This window comes from Branchiostoma lanceolatum, chromosome 3 (genome assembly GCF_035083965.1).
Source record: "Branchiostoma lanceolatum isolate klBraLanc5 chromosome 3, klBraLanc5.hap2, whole genome shotgun sequence".
In the NCBI taxonomy this organism is placed as follows: domain Eukaryota; kingdom Metazoa; phylum Chordata; class Leptocardii; order Amphioxiformes; family Branchiostomatidae; genus Branchiostoma; species Branchiostoma lanceolatum.
In genome coordinates this window covers 7,177,629-7,195,939 of record NC_089724.1, presented here as the reverse complement: position 1 = coordinate 7,195,939, position 18,311 = coordinate 7,177,629, and the positions used below count along the sequence as shown (strand labels likewise).

Genomic DNA, 18,311 nt, shown 5'->3' with positions numbered 1-18,311 from the left:
TTGAGGGCAAGAAAGATTTTTTACACTTTTCAGTTTTACAAACAATGGAGGTGAAATTCTGGTTGGCACGGAGATTGTATGGGACAATGTCACAAACACGTGGTGGGATGAGGTCTTGAAGATATTGTGGTACGAAACCATTCAATATTTTCCAAAAGTGGATCAGCTTATGTTTTTGTCTTCTGATAGCCAGTGTATCCCATCCAACCTCGGCTAACAGAGACTCGTGTTTAGTGCCTCTCATGGCTCCAGTACAAACCCGTGCCGCAGATATTTGAACAGATTCAAGTAAATCAGAGTCTTTGCCGAGGAGGCTACACCAAACAACATCTGCATATTCGATTAATGGCCGAATCATACTTAAATACAAGGTTTCCAGAGTTCCCCGGGGAACAAAATGTTGTATCCTTTTCAAAAGGTTTATACGTTTCATTGCCTTGGATGTTAATTCGGATACATGATATGACCAAGACAAATCACGTTTTAAATGTAGTCCCAAGTGCTTATGACAATCAGCTTCCTTCAGTTCAACTCCCTTGAACACTAACGGTGGGTGATGGACCTTGATCTTTTTCATAGAAAATGTCATTAGTACGGTTTTGAGGGGGTTAAAAGTTACCAACCACTGGTCTGACCAGTCACCCACCAATTTAAGATCGTGGTTCAATCTATTTGCTGAGACAAGACGATCCAAAACTATTTCCATCAGCGACGTGTCGTCAGCAAAAAGATTGGCTTCAGTTAGCAGATTGTCCACCAGATCATTAATAAAAACTAGAAAAAGAAGTGGCCCTAGGAGTGACCCCTGTGGGACACCTGCATCAATAGGTAACCAGCTGGAACATGACCCATTGATGACGACACGCTGCTTTCGATTCGTAAGGTACGACTCAATCCATTCCAGAAGTGATCCGGATACTCCCAGTTGACGCAACTTGAAAATAAGCCCAGCATGCCATACTTTATCAAAAGCTTTGGATATATCCAAGAAGACGGCACGGACTTCTAGACCTTGGTCTACTGCTTTGTGTAGCTTGTGAACAAGGTGCGTCAATGAATTAACAGTTGAATCACCGGGAGTGAAACCAGAATTTCGATCGGTAAGCAGGTTGTTGCCATGTAAATAGGTAGATAATGGAACATAAACTATACGTTCAAACACTTTAGAGACAGCGCATAAAAGTGAAATAGGCCTGTAGTTTTCCTTCGCCTGCTTATCGCCTTTCTTATACACAGGGACGACATTAGAAAGTTTCCAAATAGACGGGAAACAGGCGTATTTCAATGAAACATTAAACAAGTGTGACAGTGGTTCTGATACTGAGAGCGCAATACTCTTCAAGAGTCTATTACTCAGGCCATCAGGACCAGTAGCCTTATTAATGTTAAGGTCTGATATTACTTTGTACACATCTGCGGGACAACAAGTAATTGAGTTGATAGATAAGTCTGTTCTGAGTACAAAGTTGTTAGCCTTATCGGGAAGCATATCATAACTGTTTTCCATTTATCATGCAAATAAGGACTACATTTCCAAAAATAACACAGATCATACCTTCTTTGCGAAGGTTTATAGATTTATCAGTAGATGAAGAGTTGAACAATGATCCTAAAGCCTTGCCAGGCTACAATGAGAACTCTGAAACTTATGGCTCTCTTTGTACCTCCCGGTTCGTACTCAAGTGCGTACCTTTGAACAATAGACCAGTTTTCATCTAACTGTAACAAGCTGTCAGTTCCACGTGGCAAATTACAGTTAGGAACATTGTTGCTACAGTTGAAGCTGTCGAGCATGTTCTGGAAATCTCGCACCAGGGACGGCATCACCTCGGCGGTTGTATCAGGGTAGTTTGTAGGAAATCCCTCCACATCTTCTAGCATGCTTTGGACAGGACCTACGGAATGAGTTCAAAAACAATGCCAAGACTTAAATCTACTGGTAAAGTGAGTGCATATAGACTGCTCGTAGTAATGGAAAGCTAGGCATTTAGAAATGTCCATAAGATGTCGTATAATGTCTTCTTCTTTTCACCCTGTCGGACGGTCTGTTCAACGTCGGTGGACTCGTTAATGTATGTAATTTCTACCAGAACACCTGTTGAATGACGTCAACGTTGGTGCAATACAATAAAAACGCTGAGAAATATGTTCGTTATGCATAGCAGTGCTAGAAAATGTATACATTTCCGTGAATTCTCCCAATGTTATATTACCATAAAGGAATATATTGTTTTTCCAAATTCTCCCATGTTACATTGAAGGAAATAGTATTTCCAATATGTAGCAATGGCGGCAAAACCAATTGCTAGGGTGTGCATTCATCTGACATCTGTATCTAAAATTCGTCAATACAAGAAACTATTCCTACAAGTAGATGGCTACTTACCTTCAATAGTGTCGTTTTCTAAAAGGCTGTCGAACTGAGGAGAGGCGAAAGCGAAGAATTGCTCCCGATCACCAACTGTCACGTTGTAGACCAGATTGGTCACGCGCCCTACATGGTTCCAATGTGTGGCTGCTCTACGGCGCATGCGTCCCCCGCCACTGCCGATTGGTCCGATCGGTCCTTTGAACTGAATAAGGTCTAATAAAAACAAATGTAGAGTAAATTTCAGAAAATTACTATCCGACACGCGACAAACTTGTAATGAAACATTGGAAAGTGGCTTCCAATAAAAGTTACAGAGTTGGGTTATTATTCATATGGCCTATGGCTTCGGTGAGGTTTGGTTACGCTTCCGTCCCTATTGCGCCGGTGCCCGTCGGGAGTCTAGCCACCTCCCGGTGCTCGCACGACTAGCTCACGGCGTCTATTTGTTACCGGTCCTGGCCGGCCCCCCAAAAAAATGGCAACCGCAGGGTCTCAGACGTGGCCCCGTAGTAGTCACGCCCAAAAATGAGAAAAACAGCCCGTGAACCCCTTTTTTCAATTGGGACTAAAGCATAAACTGGGGCCAATCGGCGTCATGAAATTGACAAAATTGCGCAAAAATATTGCGGAAACTTTGCGAATTTTCGCCATTAGGCGCAGCCTGGTTAGATACCCGCTTCAGCTGAGTGAACATGGAAGGATACTTTGAACTTCGACAGTTTTTCTTACCGGCGCTACGCAGTTCTTCCAAGTCTTTCAACACTTCATCAAGTCCAAGTTCCGCCATCGACTTTGGGAGATTAGTGGTAAGGCTCGTCACTTCCGGTAGTAAGACGTCATAGTTCACACATGGAGGCCGCAAGGCGCGCCCGTGTCCTGTTGAGGGCCCGTACTTGGGCCTCACCAGACAGGCATCTATAACGAAAGTGACGGAAGGAATACTGTTTAACGGTCGTACAAACAGTCAGGACATAATCAATGGAAAAATAATTTGCACCCCATGCACTTAAAGATGACACTCAACCACTAAATCAAAACTTAGATCATTATAAACCAATTGCAAGGCAATTAAGCTTTCTTTCTTTTTTTTACTTCGCTTTTGGACAGACACGGACGATATGGCACTAATTAAGTCTCTCATGACTCATTTTGACAGTGCCACGTACAGAAAACGATATACATGTACCCATTTTGACGCCTGGGTGGAATCAGGAACGTGCCCAATGGCATGAAATTGGCGGCGTTAGGGGATTCGAACCCGGGACCGCTGGGTTCTGGGCCGAACACCCTGACGTTACACCTCACGACCCCACAACGATTAAGCACTCAATGGTAGACAAAGAGGGTCAATATGATCGAATACACTATAGTGGAGGTATACATTGAACGGCGACAAGGCACTGTCAACTGTGTCGAATTCGCAACGATTATGGCACAGAGCTGGGGCTCAGTCTGATTCTTACCGTCAACATCCAGTTTTAGCTGCGCATCAGTGTTTACTAGAAGAACTGCCATAAATAGCAGACAAGACCGGAACCTGTAAAGCGGCAGAGGGAGATCCAAACATGAACATTCTGTTGAAGGTCGTGATGACGACAAAGTCCATATATGGGATGACAAGTTAGGCACAAAGTTGTGAATTGTGCAGCCCATGGCTCTTATAATCAGCTATTTGGGTGAACATTTTATGACGCCCGTCTTTTACTTGTTACGAATAAGAGCTAAAAGTGCCTTATTGGATTGAAGGATGTGGAATTTTCGAAAATAGTTTGTTTCCCTATAGTTTTGATATGTTTGACCCGGTCTGAACGACATTGAAGGAAACCACGATGTAGGTTACACATCCAGGAAGTAAGATTCGCAAAAAAAGTTCCTCAAGCTAAGCAACTGGGTATGGTTTTACTGAGGGAACCGTGACTTGTGTCTTTCAGCATTGTAGGAATGCTAGCGCTATTACTAAAATGACTCGTGTGATTAGATTGTTTAGCTAGTATTATCCACCGACAATGAAACACTTGTAAACAATGCAAGGACTGTGGTCATGTCACGCGGGAAACTGCCAAAGGCGTCAAGCATCTATACATAGCTAATCTGTCATTTCTTAGAAGTCCTAAGTTATTGCAATGCCTCATATCAGTTTTATGATAAAGTAGATGACTTGAATGCTGCTTAGATATACTCATACTAATAATCTTGGTCTGGTCTTGGAGTATCCGTAGTTCGATGAGTACGATGATACAGGAAACGATGCTTATGTTGCACTCAATGGTCTCCATGTAACCCGAAGACCCAAAGGTCGCTTGAGGGTTAGAGTTAATACATGGATAGGACTGGAACAGTCCCTAAGTCAGAAACATGATGATATATCCATTCCACTACACGGCGATCGCGCTGCGAGCTAATCTCTAAGCAGATCTACACGGGGCGCGAAAATCGTATATGCTAGCCAGAGAAGGTCCAGTCAGCCAGATAAGCTCCGATCCAGCCAGCCCCGTAGGATCTGCGCAATACGCCTACGGGACTGGCTGGAGCTTATCTGGCTGACTGGACCTTCTCTGGCTAGCATATACGATTTTCGCGCCCCCTGTAGATCTGCTTGGAGATAACTGCGAGCTACCTGCGACCTAAATTGGATTTGTGTTACGCTTGACTTCATCATTGGAATATCATGCAAAAGGTAAAAAATATCACTGAAAAGACAACAAAACACACACGGCGTAAAAAATATATTTTTTGAAATGCATGAAATTCGTTGAGCGCTCTGTCGAATTTTGGGTCGCAGCGAGTTTGCCAACCTAGTGGAATGGAGGTACAAGAACCCAATAGAAGCAGGCTGCTCGGGAAATTCACTACCCCAATTGGACAGGAATGTTTTTGATCCACTCACACAAGGAAGAACCCCTACATTTATGCGAGATGCCGTCTCATAACACGGGACCTCTAATAAACATGCTATCCTATGGACGCCCCTAACCGACGTTTGCTAGTGTAACAGTTAATGCTGCGTAGCCTATGTGGGTCAAGGAAATGGGTCAGGCAAAGTTTGCGATGTCCCGATTGCATGAAGTAGTCTCATTTCGGGGTTAGATTGTAAGTCAAATCCTATTTTTTTCATGAGTAAATATCCGCATGTTAAAACTTTGCTGTAAGAGGAACAATAATCGCGAGAATAGCAGCATCAATACTTTTCCAAATTCGGAACATTTGTGTATTTGTATAATTTGAGACAGATATCAATTGTGCAAAATAGGTACAATCAAATCACCTGCTTTTGAATACCGGTCCTCTAGTAGTCTTTTATCTAAAAAAGGAACCCACTTACCCCATTCTGACTCCCGGCTCTTTTAAAAGATGTCAATATGAGTTATGTAGAAGGAGGAAGTTGTGTTGTGAGTCCTGACGTAGCTGAGACGAACTTTGCCCTTTCGGAGACGACTCCTGCAGAAAAACCTGTTGGACTGCATGTTGGATGGCACGAGGACGGGTCTTCTGTATCAACATACTTGCAGAACTGATCATCGCTGGAAGTACATATGGTGAGTTTCAATTAACCACGCTGAGGGGCCGTGTGGCCTAACGGCAGACTGTTCGGCCCAGAATCCATCGGCCCCGGGTTCGAATCCCCTGACGCCACCGATGTTGTGCCCTTGCTTGGGAAACACACTTAACACCACTTTCCTCACTCCATCTAGGTGTAAAAAAATGGGTATATAGTTCTGTGTATGTGGCACTGTTAAAATAAGTTATGAAAAACTTGAGCGTAGTGCCACGTCGTCCTTTTATGTCCAGAAAGCTAAATAAGTAAAAACAAATGAGCACCATATGTCATTATTTTGGGTGTGTCGTGTCCATAACTTAATGTCTTCAATTATGTTCTAAAACATGTCGTTTCAGCACCTGTCCATGAAAACGACTGGTTCCAAGGAGAACTTACGACTGTTCATATCTATACTACTAGAATTGATAACTATGATGAATTCCATACAACTTGACCTTTTGTTTTGTATAGACAAACGATAATGTACGTCGTTGTTCTACGCAACATATGGGCGTTACATTTCTGCTCGCCACGTGACGATTCGATTAAATGGTTGCAGCCAAGTATACCACAAGAAACTTTCATGTTATTTTGAAATTGTTTAATCAGATATGTAATTGTTTGTGAAATTTCAAATATATATGGTTTAATCTATGTATGGTTTTATGATTAATATTAATCTTATGTTACATGATTGCGATGATTCTAATTCACGCAACTCACCTGTCAATTTTATTCGATATTGCTGAACTTATAATTACCCTTTATTACTTGTTAATATTACCTTGTACCAAAGTGACGGCTGGAACTTACTTTTAAAAGCTCGATTAGTCTCGAAACATCTCGAGATATTTATATATATATATATAGACAAGACTCATATGGCGTAAATCTGTTAAATCTGCAATGTTTTCGTACCCTTAGAGATCGGTGACTTCTTTTATATCTAAGTATGTCCAATATATTTTATTCATTGGCGATCGGCACAGTAGTTAGTGTTTTAGTGCAATATTTTACCTAATATGTGAAGTTTCTCAATACAATTTTGCATTTGGCTGCGATTTGGGATGAGCTGTACACGATTTTAGAACTGAATAAACCGTTATTATATGTATTTACCGTTAATATTATATAATTTACAAAGATACTTCAACAGATACCATATGATAAAACATGATGGTGTTAACAGGTACCTGTACATATGTATATATATCAGTGCTGTTTATTTAATTTACAAGCAATATACAATAATGAAACTAAGAATAAGGCCATGTTGATTTGATCATACGGATGACATCCGCGCGCATCAATTTTTGTCCGTTTAAAAAACAATTGACTTTACTGTAAATCGTACAAGGCAGCTACAAAATTATCAAATATGCTGTAATTTGCAAAAGTACATTGGAAAACGATACTGATGTCGAAGAATGCCAAAACTAATTCCAAACTCAAAGAAGAAGATGTGAAGAAATGAAAATGAAGAATCTATCATTCGGAATACCACACTCTTCGCGTTAAGTTACCTTTTTTTCGTTGCCAAACATTTTTTTGTTCGTCGTGTCTTGTCATTTGTTGTGTTGGCATTTACAGTTTAACCTTGATTCAGAATGACTTCTACCAACACAGATCAACTTTCAAGTGAATATTTTGGGGGTTTTTGGCAAAAAAAGGTAGGCATAATGCATTTCTCGCAAGTATGATAGAGCTTAACACCTGTATATATACAGTATGGGTTCTTAGTATATTCGTATGATGATGAATATCCTAAAGCCACGCCAAGACGGAATGCCAATGGCAAACCTGAAACGTATAGCCCTCCTCCTCCTCGTACCTCCTGCCGCGGGATCGTACTCAAATCCGAACCTTTGTACAACAGACCAGTATTCGTCAAGCTGTACCACACTGTCCTCTCCACGTGTCAGACCACAGTTAGGACCACTGTTGCTGCAGTTAAAGCTGTCGAGCATGCTCTGGAACTCCTCCACCAGGGACGGCATCGCCTCGGCGTTTGTAGCAGTGTACTCAGGTCTATCACGGAACTCCTCCAAAGTTTGTAAAAGGCTTTGAAGAGGACCTGCAGAATGAGTTTGTATTTAAATACTTTAAGGTTGTACTTTTAAACTTTGATCAAGTCTAACAGATAGCGTTCAGAGCGTTAGAGATGTACAGTAAATTTTAAATACATGTATTGGAATAAGAAAGCAGCAATTAACTCATAGTGTATATCTATCCTCAGGCTGTTTGTCTGTGGCGACCAGTAAAAAGCTATAAAAACACAAAAATTTAACTTCTTACTTTCAAGTATTGATATCTTAAAAGAGAATATGGTACTTTCAAAGCTCCACTTTATATGAAGCTAAGTAAGAGGATGGATTCAGACACAGAAATGTAAGGGTTCCACCACATTGCGCTGATCCACAATCCTCTGTTACTTATGTTACAGTTTTTTTGTCATAAGTTCATTTCCTTTGATATACTAATCTTATGATTTTACTGTTTTGTAGTCTGAGCCCCATTGAAATGATAGTTATCCCTATGAATAGATGGCCGCTAACCTTCAAGAGGATCGAGGCTATCCAGCGCTGGAAAATCAAATGCAAAGAATTGCTCCCTATCACCGAGGGTCGCATTGACATGGTGGGTCACGTTGTAGACCAGGTTGGTCACCCGTCCCACACGGCTCCAATGTGTGGCTGCTCTACGGCGCCTGCGTCCCCCGCCACTGCCGATTGGTCCGATCGGTCCCCTGAACTGAATCAAATCTAATAGATACCGTTCAGCAAGTTAGAGATGTACAATAGATTCTAAATTACATGTGTTTGAATAAAAACTCATAGTGGCTATTTATCCTGTTTGTCTGTGTCGACCTGTAAAAAGCTATAAAAAACGCAGAAATCTATTTTTCAAGTATTGATATCTTAAACAGATAGTGATTCAGTACTGTGCTATTTCAATCAATCATAACAAAATTGTACATGTCTGTTACCCAATTATCGGGGGCCATTTTGAAACTTCATTATTCCTCCACTAAAACATAATCATTTCTCTTTAGCACCAGTTATCTTAAAATTTCATTTAATATTTAAAATATGCGTAAATCAGTAGGTATGGTGAGATGCACAGTACCAATGTTTGTCTTCTTATTTTTGTTGTATTCTTATGTTGAGAAAGATTTTCTTATACAAAGGAAAACAAGACACTTCAAGAAACTTTCTGCGAAAGTCTTTGTAGGTCAATTTCTACACAAAGAAGTTTATTTTTATTTTTTTCTGAAGTTAAGAAAATATTTCTAGTATGATGTTCTCCAATGGGAATTTTCTAGATAATTAAGAAAAATTCTTTCTCATTGTTACTATAAGATTTGTTTTTTTGTTTGGTCAAATGTAGTATTTTTACAGATTCTTCCGTAGGATATTTTTTTCAATATGATTCTACTAGAATAACTTAGTTGAACTTTCTTGGTTTAAGAAAAAAAATATTATAACACTGCAGAAAAAATATGAATTCTTGTTTGTGCTTAAAACAGGGATAATACATAATAATATTCTTGCTGACAGAAAAACAAGAAAAATAGGAAAAACGATTCTTGGTAGTGCAGGAGTTGAATATATCAAACGTTATCTACCGTAATCACATAACTCTTCCACGTCCGTCACTACGTCACTGAGTCCGAGTTCCGCAATGGACTGTGGGAGGGAGTTGTTCAGGTTGATTAATTCCGGGCGTAAGACGTCACAGTTCACACACGGAGACCGCCTGGCGCGCCCGTGTCCTGGCGGGCCGTATTTGGGCCTCACCAAACAGGAATCTGAAACAAGAGGGATAAAAAACATTGTAGATGCCGCAAAATACAAGGGAATCAAGAAAATATTTCAATACTAGCTATAGAGAAATGAAAAAGAATTGAAACGCTGGACACCCGATTATAGATACAATACAGCAGCATTGAGATACCGAGGCTACTTATTATGAGCACACTGTCAAAAGAGAACACATTACTATCAACGCGAAATGAAGATAACATCCTTGTAACGGTTACTCAAAATGTCAATATTGTCTGAATCACCGACGAGCACGTTTTGATTCTGTATGACTCATATTGTAAAGTACAATTGAACATAACTTACCATCAATAGTCATTGTAAGTTGTGCATTGGTCACTGGAAGAAGAGCCATAATAAACAGCAAACAAATTCTAAACCTGTCAAGCAGAAAGAAGAGATGCAAATATATGATCATTATGAAATGACGTATGCAGCGTCTTCATCTCCATGCCGCGTCATTTACTTATTCAAAACATGTTTTAACATATATATAGCATGTGTCATCACTTCTCTGACATAACAGCCTCTTAGTTTTAATCTAAAATGCCTGATCGTCGTTGGTGAATGTTGAACATAACATGACTCAAAAATTTACAACTATCTGATCGAATCGTTTTGATACCAACGCTGGCCTTTGTGAAGGGGAATTCAGCAAAATGGGCAGACATTTTGTGTATCAAAAAGAGAAATTTCAGCAAATATGACAATGCTTTCCTAAGTATGGCAACATTGTAGCATTGTAGGTATTCTTATTTTAAAGTCTAAGACAAAAAAATATGCATGCCCAACTGTTATGAGACACGCAAGCCCAATTATATCAACTCACTGACTCAGAAGCGGTGATCTACATGTAATTCGTTTCTCTCTTTCGCCTCCTTAGTTAACTAGATTTTACTTACTAGTATTTACTATTTGTTAGATAACAAAGAATGGATAACGTCAGCTATAACTGACTCCACTGGACACCCTAAGACATAACAGAGTTATCGACGCCTTCTCAAGAACGTCTTGGTCGCTATTTTTGTGTAGCGATTTTAGAGACCACGGCAAAATTGTGAGGTTTGGCGTTTCAATGTTTTTATAAATATGGTAGTGTAAATTTGTAACGCAACGGTTTCACAGCGCGAGTATTCGTGCTTCATGCTAGGATGCCTAATTGCCTATAAGTGAAAAGAAACGACACCAGCTATAAAAGACTAGCTGACATTTCTGAAACGTGGTCTTCTAACCACCTAAACTAACTGGAAGTGGATCATCCGAAATCGTTATTGGGCTGCCCTGAACCCATTAACACAAAGACACCATTCCAAGGGCATTTGTGACTTAAATTGCACTGTCAGACTCATCGGAACAGGTAACAATCGAAATAAGCACTATCATCTGTCCTTGATTTTCGCCCCTCTTTTTGTTGTCAAAGTCTTAAAAGGAAGCTTACTCACCCCATTCTGACTCCCGATTCTTGTTGAAGATGTTATGATTTGGATATTTGGTGCTGTTTGTCCTGATAAGCTGTTCAGTGTGTCCTGACGTGACGTGACTGAACTGTGACCCTTTAGCTAATTATGGAGGCTCCTGCTTTTGGAGGACTGAAAAACCTGTTGGACGACACACGTCATTGAGTGGCTTTACATTATCATGCGCGCAAACAATTGCTGATTGTGTTGTGCTAGGTGACCTTTGCTGGCCGCCACATACACAACTCGACTCATTTTCAGGGTTTTTCTAAGTATTTGACATTATTACCTTCGCCGAGAAGGTTATGCAGAGGGTAGCGTTTGTATGTGTGTGTGTGTGTAATGTACAGCATAACTCGAGAAGGCTTGGATGGATTGTCTTGATATTTGGTAGGTGGGTAGGTCTTGATGAGACTAGGAAATGATTAGATTTTGGGTCCCCTAGCGGCTTGTTACGGTACTGCAGCGGAACTTCCTGTTTTGATATCTCGTGTTCTGGACATGCCATGGAACTGATTTTTGAGTGGTAGATAGCTCTTTGGACAGAGAGTAAGTGGTATGGGTTTGGGCCCCCTAGCGGCTTTTTTTGAACTGCAGGAGCAGGTTTTGCATCTGACTTTGAAAGGGAATAACTCAAGAAGGGCTTGATGGATGGCAATGATTTTTGGTAAGTAGTCAGCTTGAGTGATGATGAACATGATTAGATACTTTTTATGCAAATCAGTGTCTAATTTGCATAATTAATGAGGAAAGTTTATACATCCGCCAAATTCCATGATAGGACTCTGAAACATGTGACATATGTAAGTGAGGAAGAGAGAAATATTAATTGATATGAACTATGCAAATGAAGACCTCATTTGCATAATAAATGAGAAAATACTATAACTCAAGATGGCCTTGATGGATGGTCATGATATTTGGTATGTAGATAGCTTGTGTGATGCTTAGAATGATTGGCCAATAATTATGCAAATCAGATTCTAATTTGCATAATTAATGAGGCAACATTAAAAATCTGCTTTGTGCCATGATATGACTATTCAAATTGTAACTGAGGAAGAGAGGAATGTTGAAGATAGAAAATATGCAAATGTGGGCCTAATTTGCATACTTGAATGAGAAACTACTATAATTCCATACTGGTAAATGACGGAAATTTCATGCATTTAATACTTTTTTTGTGCCATCGGGAAGTTATGTGAATGTGAACATCGTTGAATCAAATTATGCTAAGGGCCTCATTTGCATAATTGATGATCAAAATTAGCATAACCTTCTTTGTTAAGCTCATACTTTGGACATGTCATATTTTAAGACAATCAACTGGTATGATTTATAATTGAATAGAAACACTCCTAATACGTCAGTCACAATGGTTAAAATCATTTGGCGAAGGTATGAGGTCGTGGAACTCTAGTTTGCTATCACTTGTTTGCCAAAATAATTGGAGAGTACCAAAATGGACATATGACTAAATCTTTGTAAATTTATACTCAATTGGAAATTATTGTATTGTTATACTTGATATAACATTAAACAGACGTTTTTCTAGGCGGTGGTTAAACATGTGATATTTGAAATAACAAAGGCATTCTTGCAATGACAAACTTCAAAAACTGGCGAAAATAATCTAAAAAAAACATTGCACTTGGAGGTACACATTTTATTTATTTGTTTTTATCACAGCATACAGAGACTCCCATCACCGCAATTACAGAGCATTTACGATTGTCAAATTCTTTCCTTAGAATATAGAAAATACAATTACAAAAAGTTAAATCATAGGAAAACATTACAAACGAAATCTACATTATTAGCTCTTATCAATTCCTATTGATTCATCAAATCAGAATTTTATGAATCAATTTAAAGCAAAGCCAAATAGCAGGGGAGCAACAATAAACATACGTTAATTTTATAACTTAATGAACTATATACTTACTAGTCTGTTCGTTGATTTACAAAAATTAAAACGTGTCCACTTGTGTAAATATCTATAGCGGTTAAATAATGGTAACACGCAAAAGAATATGGACCACGAGCGTTCACAGAAAATTAACGTTTCCCATCACCACTTTAATCAACACGCCGTGTATATATGTATATCGGCATATGAACGGACATCTCCATCTACCTGAAGAGACGGTATCTACACAAAATATTTCAAGTCCCTTGAACTAGATATATTCTTATTTTTCAGTCGAACCCGACGCGTAATGCTTAAGACAAAATACTATTCTGTAGCTGATGCAGCTTCGCTACGATTCTCTTTTTTTATAGTTCAGTACACAAGGGCACCCATACTCTGCGCGATGAGTGTGTTTGGTTGTACTATAAAACTTTAAAATTAAGATAACTGGTGACAATTGCAAACGAAGGCATATCATCAGCGACAAATGCATTAGTAAATTACTTTTCTCAATATATGTTGCGTCGAATGAAGATTCTAAAGCCTCGCCAGGCCACAATGATAACCCAACATCTAATGATTCTAATACTTTAGCTAACAATAGAACATTCAAATTAAGTGTACGTGTGACAAGTAAAGGGATATCATGATCATCATTAACAAATGAATTGTTAACTTGATTCCATCAGTATATGAAGCATAGAATAAAGATTCTAAAACCACGCCAGGCAACAATGAGAATCCTGAAACTTATGCCTCTCTTCGTGCTTGTAGGGTTGTATTCAAGTGCCGGCCTATAAACAATGTACCACTGATCGTCTAACTGTACCACATCGTCCAGTCCACGCGTCATGTTACAGTTAGGACCATTGTTGCTACAGTCAAAGCTGTCGAGCATGTTATCGAAATCCTCTACTAAAATCGGCGTCGCCTCGGCGATGGTATCAGGGTTGCTACTATTAAATCCAACCACATCTTCTCTCAAGCTTTGAACAGGACCTATGGAGAGCAAATTTCGAGGCTTTCAGCTTGTCATCCATACCTATCACATTATATAAGATCAGACACTACACCCCCCCCCCACGCACGCACTATTTTGTTGCAAAAAAACAGGGCGTTCGGAATGATTCAGCAAACATTGGTAGGTGCAGTATGTTCCCTACATAAGTGGTTGCCATTGATGCATCGGAACACTGGATTCGTTCTTGTTCTCCTCTTTTATTTATAGTGACAACTTACTTATTATCTGATACATTGGATCTTTTGGAAAACAAAAATCCGTGATTCTTTTTATTGTTTCGTGCTGTGCGTGTCTATGTACAAATTACATTGTTCACTGAGCAAGGGACCTGTTCTTGGTAGATAGTTTCTGAAACTATTCATCAATTCAAAACATTTCTGCTGACTTAACGTGCTCACCTTGAAGAGTGTCGTTCTCACTAAGGTCCTCCAAGTATGAAGCGGCAAAAGACACCAGTCGCTCTTCTGGACCAGCGAGCGCGTCGTAGACTAAGCTGGTCACATGTCCTATCCGACTCCAGTGATTACTTTGGCTAGTGGCTTCTCTTTTGCGCCTACGGGCACCAGCAGTCGGCATCACAGTCGGCATTGAGTCGGTACTCGTTTGGTCGGCAGTGATCGGCCCTACTTCTCCGTCGAAGGTAACCAAGCCTACCAAAAGAAAAAAAGTGTTACATTCTAACATTAATGTTTCTTCCTCAAAAGAAGTGAAAAGCCAAATGCAGTTCAACACATAGTTCAAGTTGAAACTATGATTAACTGTGAAAACTGTAGAAATTGCGAAAACTGCTATTTAAAACACCTTCTGAAATATCTACGTACCCACGTCACTTAAGTCTTCTAAATCCGTCAGCACATTACTCAGCCCGAGTTCCGCAAGGGACCTATCAAAAGTCCTTGTCAGATCCTTTACTTCAGGGAGTAGGACGTCATAGTTTACACAAAAGGTTTCGGTGTAGTTCTCGTCTGCTGACGGACCATAGAGGGGTCGCACGAGACAGGACGCTGTGGCAAGATCATGATAAAGAAGGATTGTTATCGACTTAAAATATGATTCCAATGCAATGGAAAAAAAGCAATGAAAGCTTTAGTTGTATTGCAAAGTTGAACTTACCCGTTTCACAGTGAACTCCTTCATAGCCTTCAGCACAATCGCAAGAGTAACCGCCGACCCAGTCCATGCAGTCTCCGCCATTTTGACACGTCACAGAAGCACAGTCGTCTGTATCTGCAATTAGATATTGAAATGGCTGATGAAATGCTTGGTTTTAAAGTAAAAAAGTTTTGAGACTAATGATCAAAAATTTCATACATGTTTAAAAAAAGAGTTCAACGACCTCATGTCTCCATGAAATGTTGAAAGCTTTTGCTAAATTTTATGGAAATGACTTATCTGTTGCATATTTTATGCGTTGTGATGTTCACTTAGAGCTCCGAGGGGTGATCAATAAGTTTTCGGCCTCACCCAGAAATAAGGTGCACAACTCAAATTTAAGGGCATAATTATGTAGTGTGACATCTTTTAGCAATATCCACCAAACTTGAAATCATTGTGGCCAATACTTTTTAGTCGACGTCCATTTGAAAACTAGTAGGTAAGTGAGGAGAAAAACAAGGTTGCACTATGATTAGAGCTGCGTGGGTCGAGTTCCTTATGCCATGAATCGGCATAAAATCTTCATAGACATTGTCAAAATGTTTGATTAAGATTCCCTTCTTATTCCAACTTTAAAAAGTAGTGGGTATCTGACTTTCAGCAGAGCAAGCTGGCCTGCCCACCTCAGGCCACAGCTCAATGTTACTGAGTGTCGTCGGCAAAGTAATGATCACAATGTTTTGAAGTTTGGTGGATATTGCTCAAATATGTCATACTACATAATTATGCACCACAATTTGAGTTGTGCACCTTGTTTCTGGGTGAGGCCGAGGACATATTGATTACTCCTCGTAACTTGCACATATGAAGGGTATAAGATTCCCATCATTTGTCACTAAGCTGTTTTGCCATTTTTGTATCAATTATGCAAATTAGGTCCTTTGCATATTTGGCATCTGTTCATGTTCCACCTGCATAGATTATATGCCTTACATTTATTGAAGTCCAGATATGGGAAACAGTGGAAGTATAGAATTTCTTAAGTAATGATGGAAATTAAGTCTTTAATTGCACAATATATTTGTAATTGTGTACATCTCTGCCTAAGCTACTTGAATGCCTACTATGGTGGAAATCTGTCTTTACTTTCTTCAGTTATCCTCTTTGGAATATTTTGACAAAAACTCCCTTGCAGTTCCAAAATTAAATATTATCATAGGGGGCCAAACCTGCCCAAATTTTTCCTGCCACCCAAATGTCAAGACCATAGCATATCCGGCTCAAAAGATGCATTGAAAAAAACCCTATGATAGACTTTTTGTCATCAATCATCCAAATACCCTCATATTTTGCATAATTCTTACTTCATTTTCTTTACATATTTGTGAAAGCTACCTACATGCCAAAAGTCATGAAAATCCAGTACTCCCTTCTTGAGTTTCCTCATCGGAAAATTTTGACAAAAATCTAATCATTTCCAGTTTTTGTCGCAGCATACCATCACACTAGATATGAAACCAACCCATCCAGCCGTTTTTGAGTTATTGTGTTGGCCAACAGACAGACACACATACAGAAAGACATACACACGCTACTGAAAATATAACCCCCATGATAGTTCATGGAGATGATAAACAAGTCATGGGTATCTGGTGCAGGATGAAGTGTTTTTCATTCAGAACTGACCTGTTTCACAGTTATCTCCTTCAAAGCCTTCGAAACATGAACAGTTGTAGCTGGCTATCCCGTCGGTACAGCCGCCGCCATTTTGACACGGGTCTGGATCACAGTCGTCTTTATCTGCAATTTTATATTGACATGGCTGATCCCTCCATTCATATATCTTGTCAAGTAGTAGCAAATATTTGCAATTATGGAGGCGTGGCCACAAATGTGACCAAGTGGCTTCCTTACATCAATATTGTGCACAAAACTTGACATTGGCTTGTAGCACTTTGCACAGAATAAAGCTGCAACATAGCCAATGTACAAACACAGTTACAATCACATTTACACCGCTATAGACGCTACCAAAAACATAACATTCCTTATGGACAAAGTATGCATAATGAGCTACCTTCACACGCTAGGTCGCCTCCCCTCCATTGGCCGTTGTTGCAGAGTTTCCTTCCATCAGCTGACGTCTTGACATGTCCGTACGGGCAGGTGAAGTTACAATAGTGTCCGGCTGGGTAGGAGGGCTGGGCTGGACCACAGTCACCGGTGTAACCTTCGGGGTGGCTGGGTGTACCATCACAGGGGTTACCTGGACGTGGAAAATAATTCATAATCTCCCTTCTTACATTCTATTTTGGCCAAGGCATATTACTATCAATAATTTGTACCATTGCCAGAATGTTAATGAAAAACAGAAGGACATGAGTTCGGAGAACTCATATCTCTATGAACTCCTCTGTTTATGCAAATGACTTCCACATTTAATTAACATATGCTTGGTCATGAACCCCTTTAACTAAATTTACACATGTCGCAATATTGACAGTCCTAGCATTTACTACTTGGATGAATTATGGCACTTTTGCATTATTTATGCAAATAAGGAACTTATTTGCATAATTGGTACCTGTTAATGTTCCACTTACCATGAATTACATATGTTACATGTATTTGAGTCTTATATTGGAAAACACTATTTTCATTATTAATTATGCAAACTAAGTCCCACTTAGCATAATTTGAACTTCATTGCGAACATATCTGTCTAAGCTACCTGCATACTTAATATAATATCAAATATCCTGGAAATCTGTCGTTCCTTTGCTCAGTTATTCTCCTTAGAAAATTTTCATGATAACGCCCCTGCAGTTCCAGAGCAAGTTGCTAGGGGCCCACACCTGACCTACACCACTTCTTCATTACATCACAAGCTACATGTATATGCCACCAAAATCAAGACCATAGCACGTCCAGGTAAAAAGATACAAAAAAAATGAAGTTTTACTGCAATACCAAGGTCACATACCAGGGGGACCAAAATCGACCTTGACTTTTGGCTTCCCTACACCTACGCACATTTCAGACAGTCAGAGGATTGTCACGAGCTCATCTCGTGGATAAACCGCGAAGGTCGCTTGG

General features: G+C 39.7%; 3 protein-coding genes across 4 annotated transcripts in view; all 3 read right to left on the bottom strand.

The window, feature by feature from the left end:
- Nucleotides 1–18,311, bottom strand: part of LOC136429921 (cartilage intermediate layer protein 1-like) — a 37,923-nt gene that overhangs the window by 15,708 nt on the left and 3,904 nt on the right. The gene's annotated exons all lie outside the window — the stretch shown is intronic.
- LOC136429937 (uncharacterized) lies at nt 1,549–3,281 on the bottom strand. Its single transcript, XM_066420118.1, has 3 exons — nt 3,101–3,281; nt 2,387–2,584; nt 1,549–1,895 (listed from the first exon to the last, which is right to left on the bottom strand). Exons 1-3 carry the CDS (start codon nt 3,156–3,158, stop codon nt 1,582–1,584), a joined length of 570 nt encoding a protein of 189 aa, XP_066276215.1. The 5' UTR covers nt 3,159–3,281; the 3' UTR covers nt 1,549–1,581.
- LOC136429936 (uncharacterized) lies at nt 6,533–11,442 on the bottom strand. Its single transcript, XM_066420117.1, has 5 exons — nt 11,173–11,442; nt 10,037–10,110; nt 9,535–9,717; nt 8,465–8,671; nt 6,533–7,983 (listed from the first exon to the last, which is right to left on the bottom strand). Exons 1-5 carry the CDS (start codon nt 11,175–11,177, stop codon nt 7,646–7,648), a joined length of 807 nt encoding a protein of 268 aa, XP_066276214.1. The 5' UTR covers nt 11,178–11,442; the 3' UTR covers nt 6,533–7,645.

Bases quoted from the DNA above. Each gene is read 5' to 3' on its own strand.
- LOC136429936 (XM_066420117.1), bottom strand. The intron at 8,672-9,534 runs GTAGATAACGTT...GGTATCTATTAG, and splicing joins GGAAGAGTTATGTGATTACG to ATTTGATTCAGTTCAGGGGA. The intron at 7,984-8,464 runs GTTAGCGGCCAT...CTCATTCTGCAG, and splicing joins TAGCCTCGATCCTCTTGAAG to GTCCTCTTCAAAGCCTTTTA.
- LOC136429937 (XM_066420118.1), bottom strand. From the start codon at position 3,158: ATGGCGGAACTTGGACTTGATGAAGTGTTGAAAGACTTGGAAGAACTG. The intron at 2,585-3,100 runs GTAAGAAAAACT...TGTTTTTATTAG, and splicing joins GGAAGAACTGCGTAGCGCCG to ACCTTATTCAGTTCAAAGGA. The intron at 1,896-2,386 runs GTAAGTAGCCAT...CTCATTCCGTAG, and splicing joins AGAAAACGACACTATTGAAG to GTCCTGTCCAAAGCATGCTA.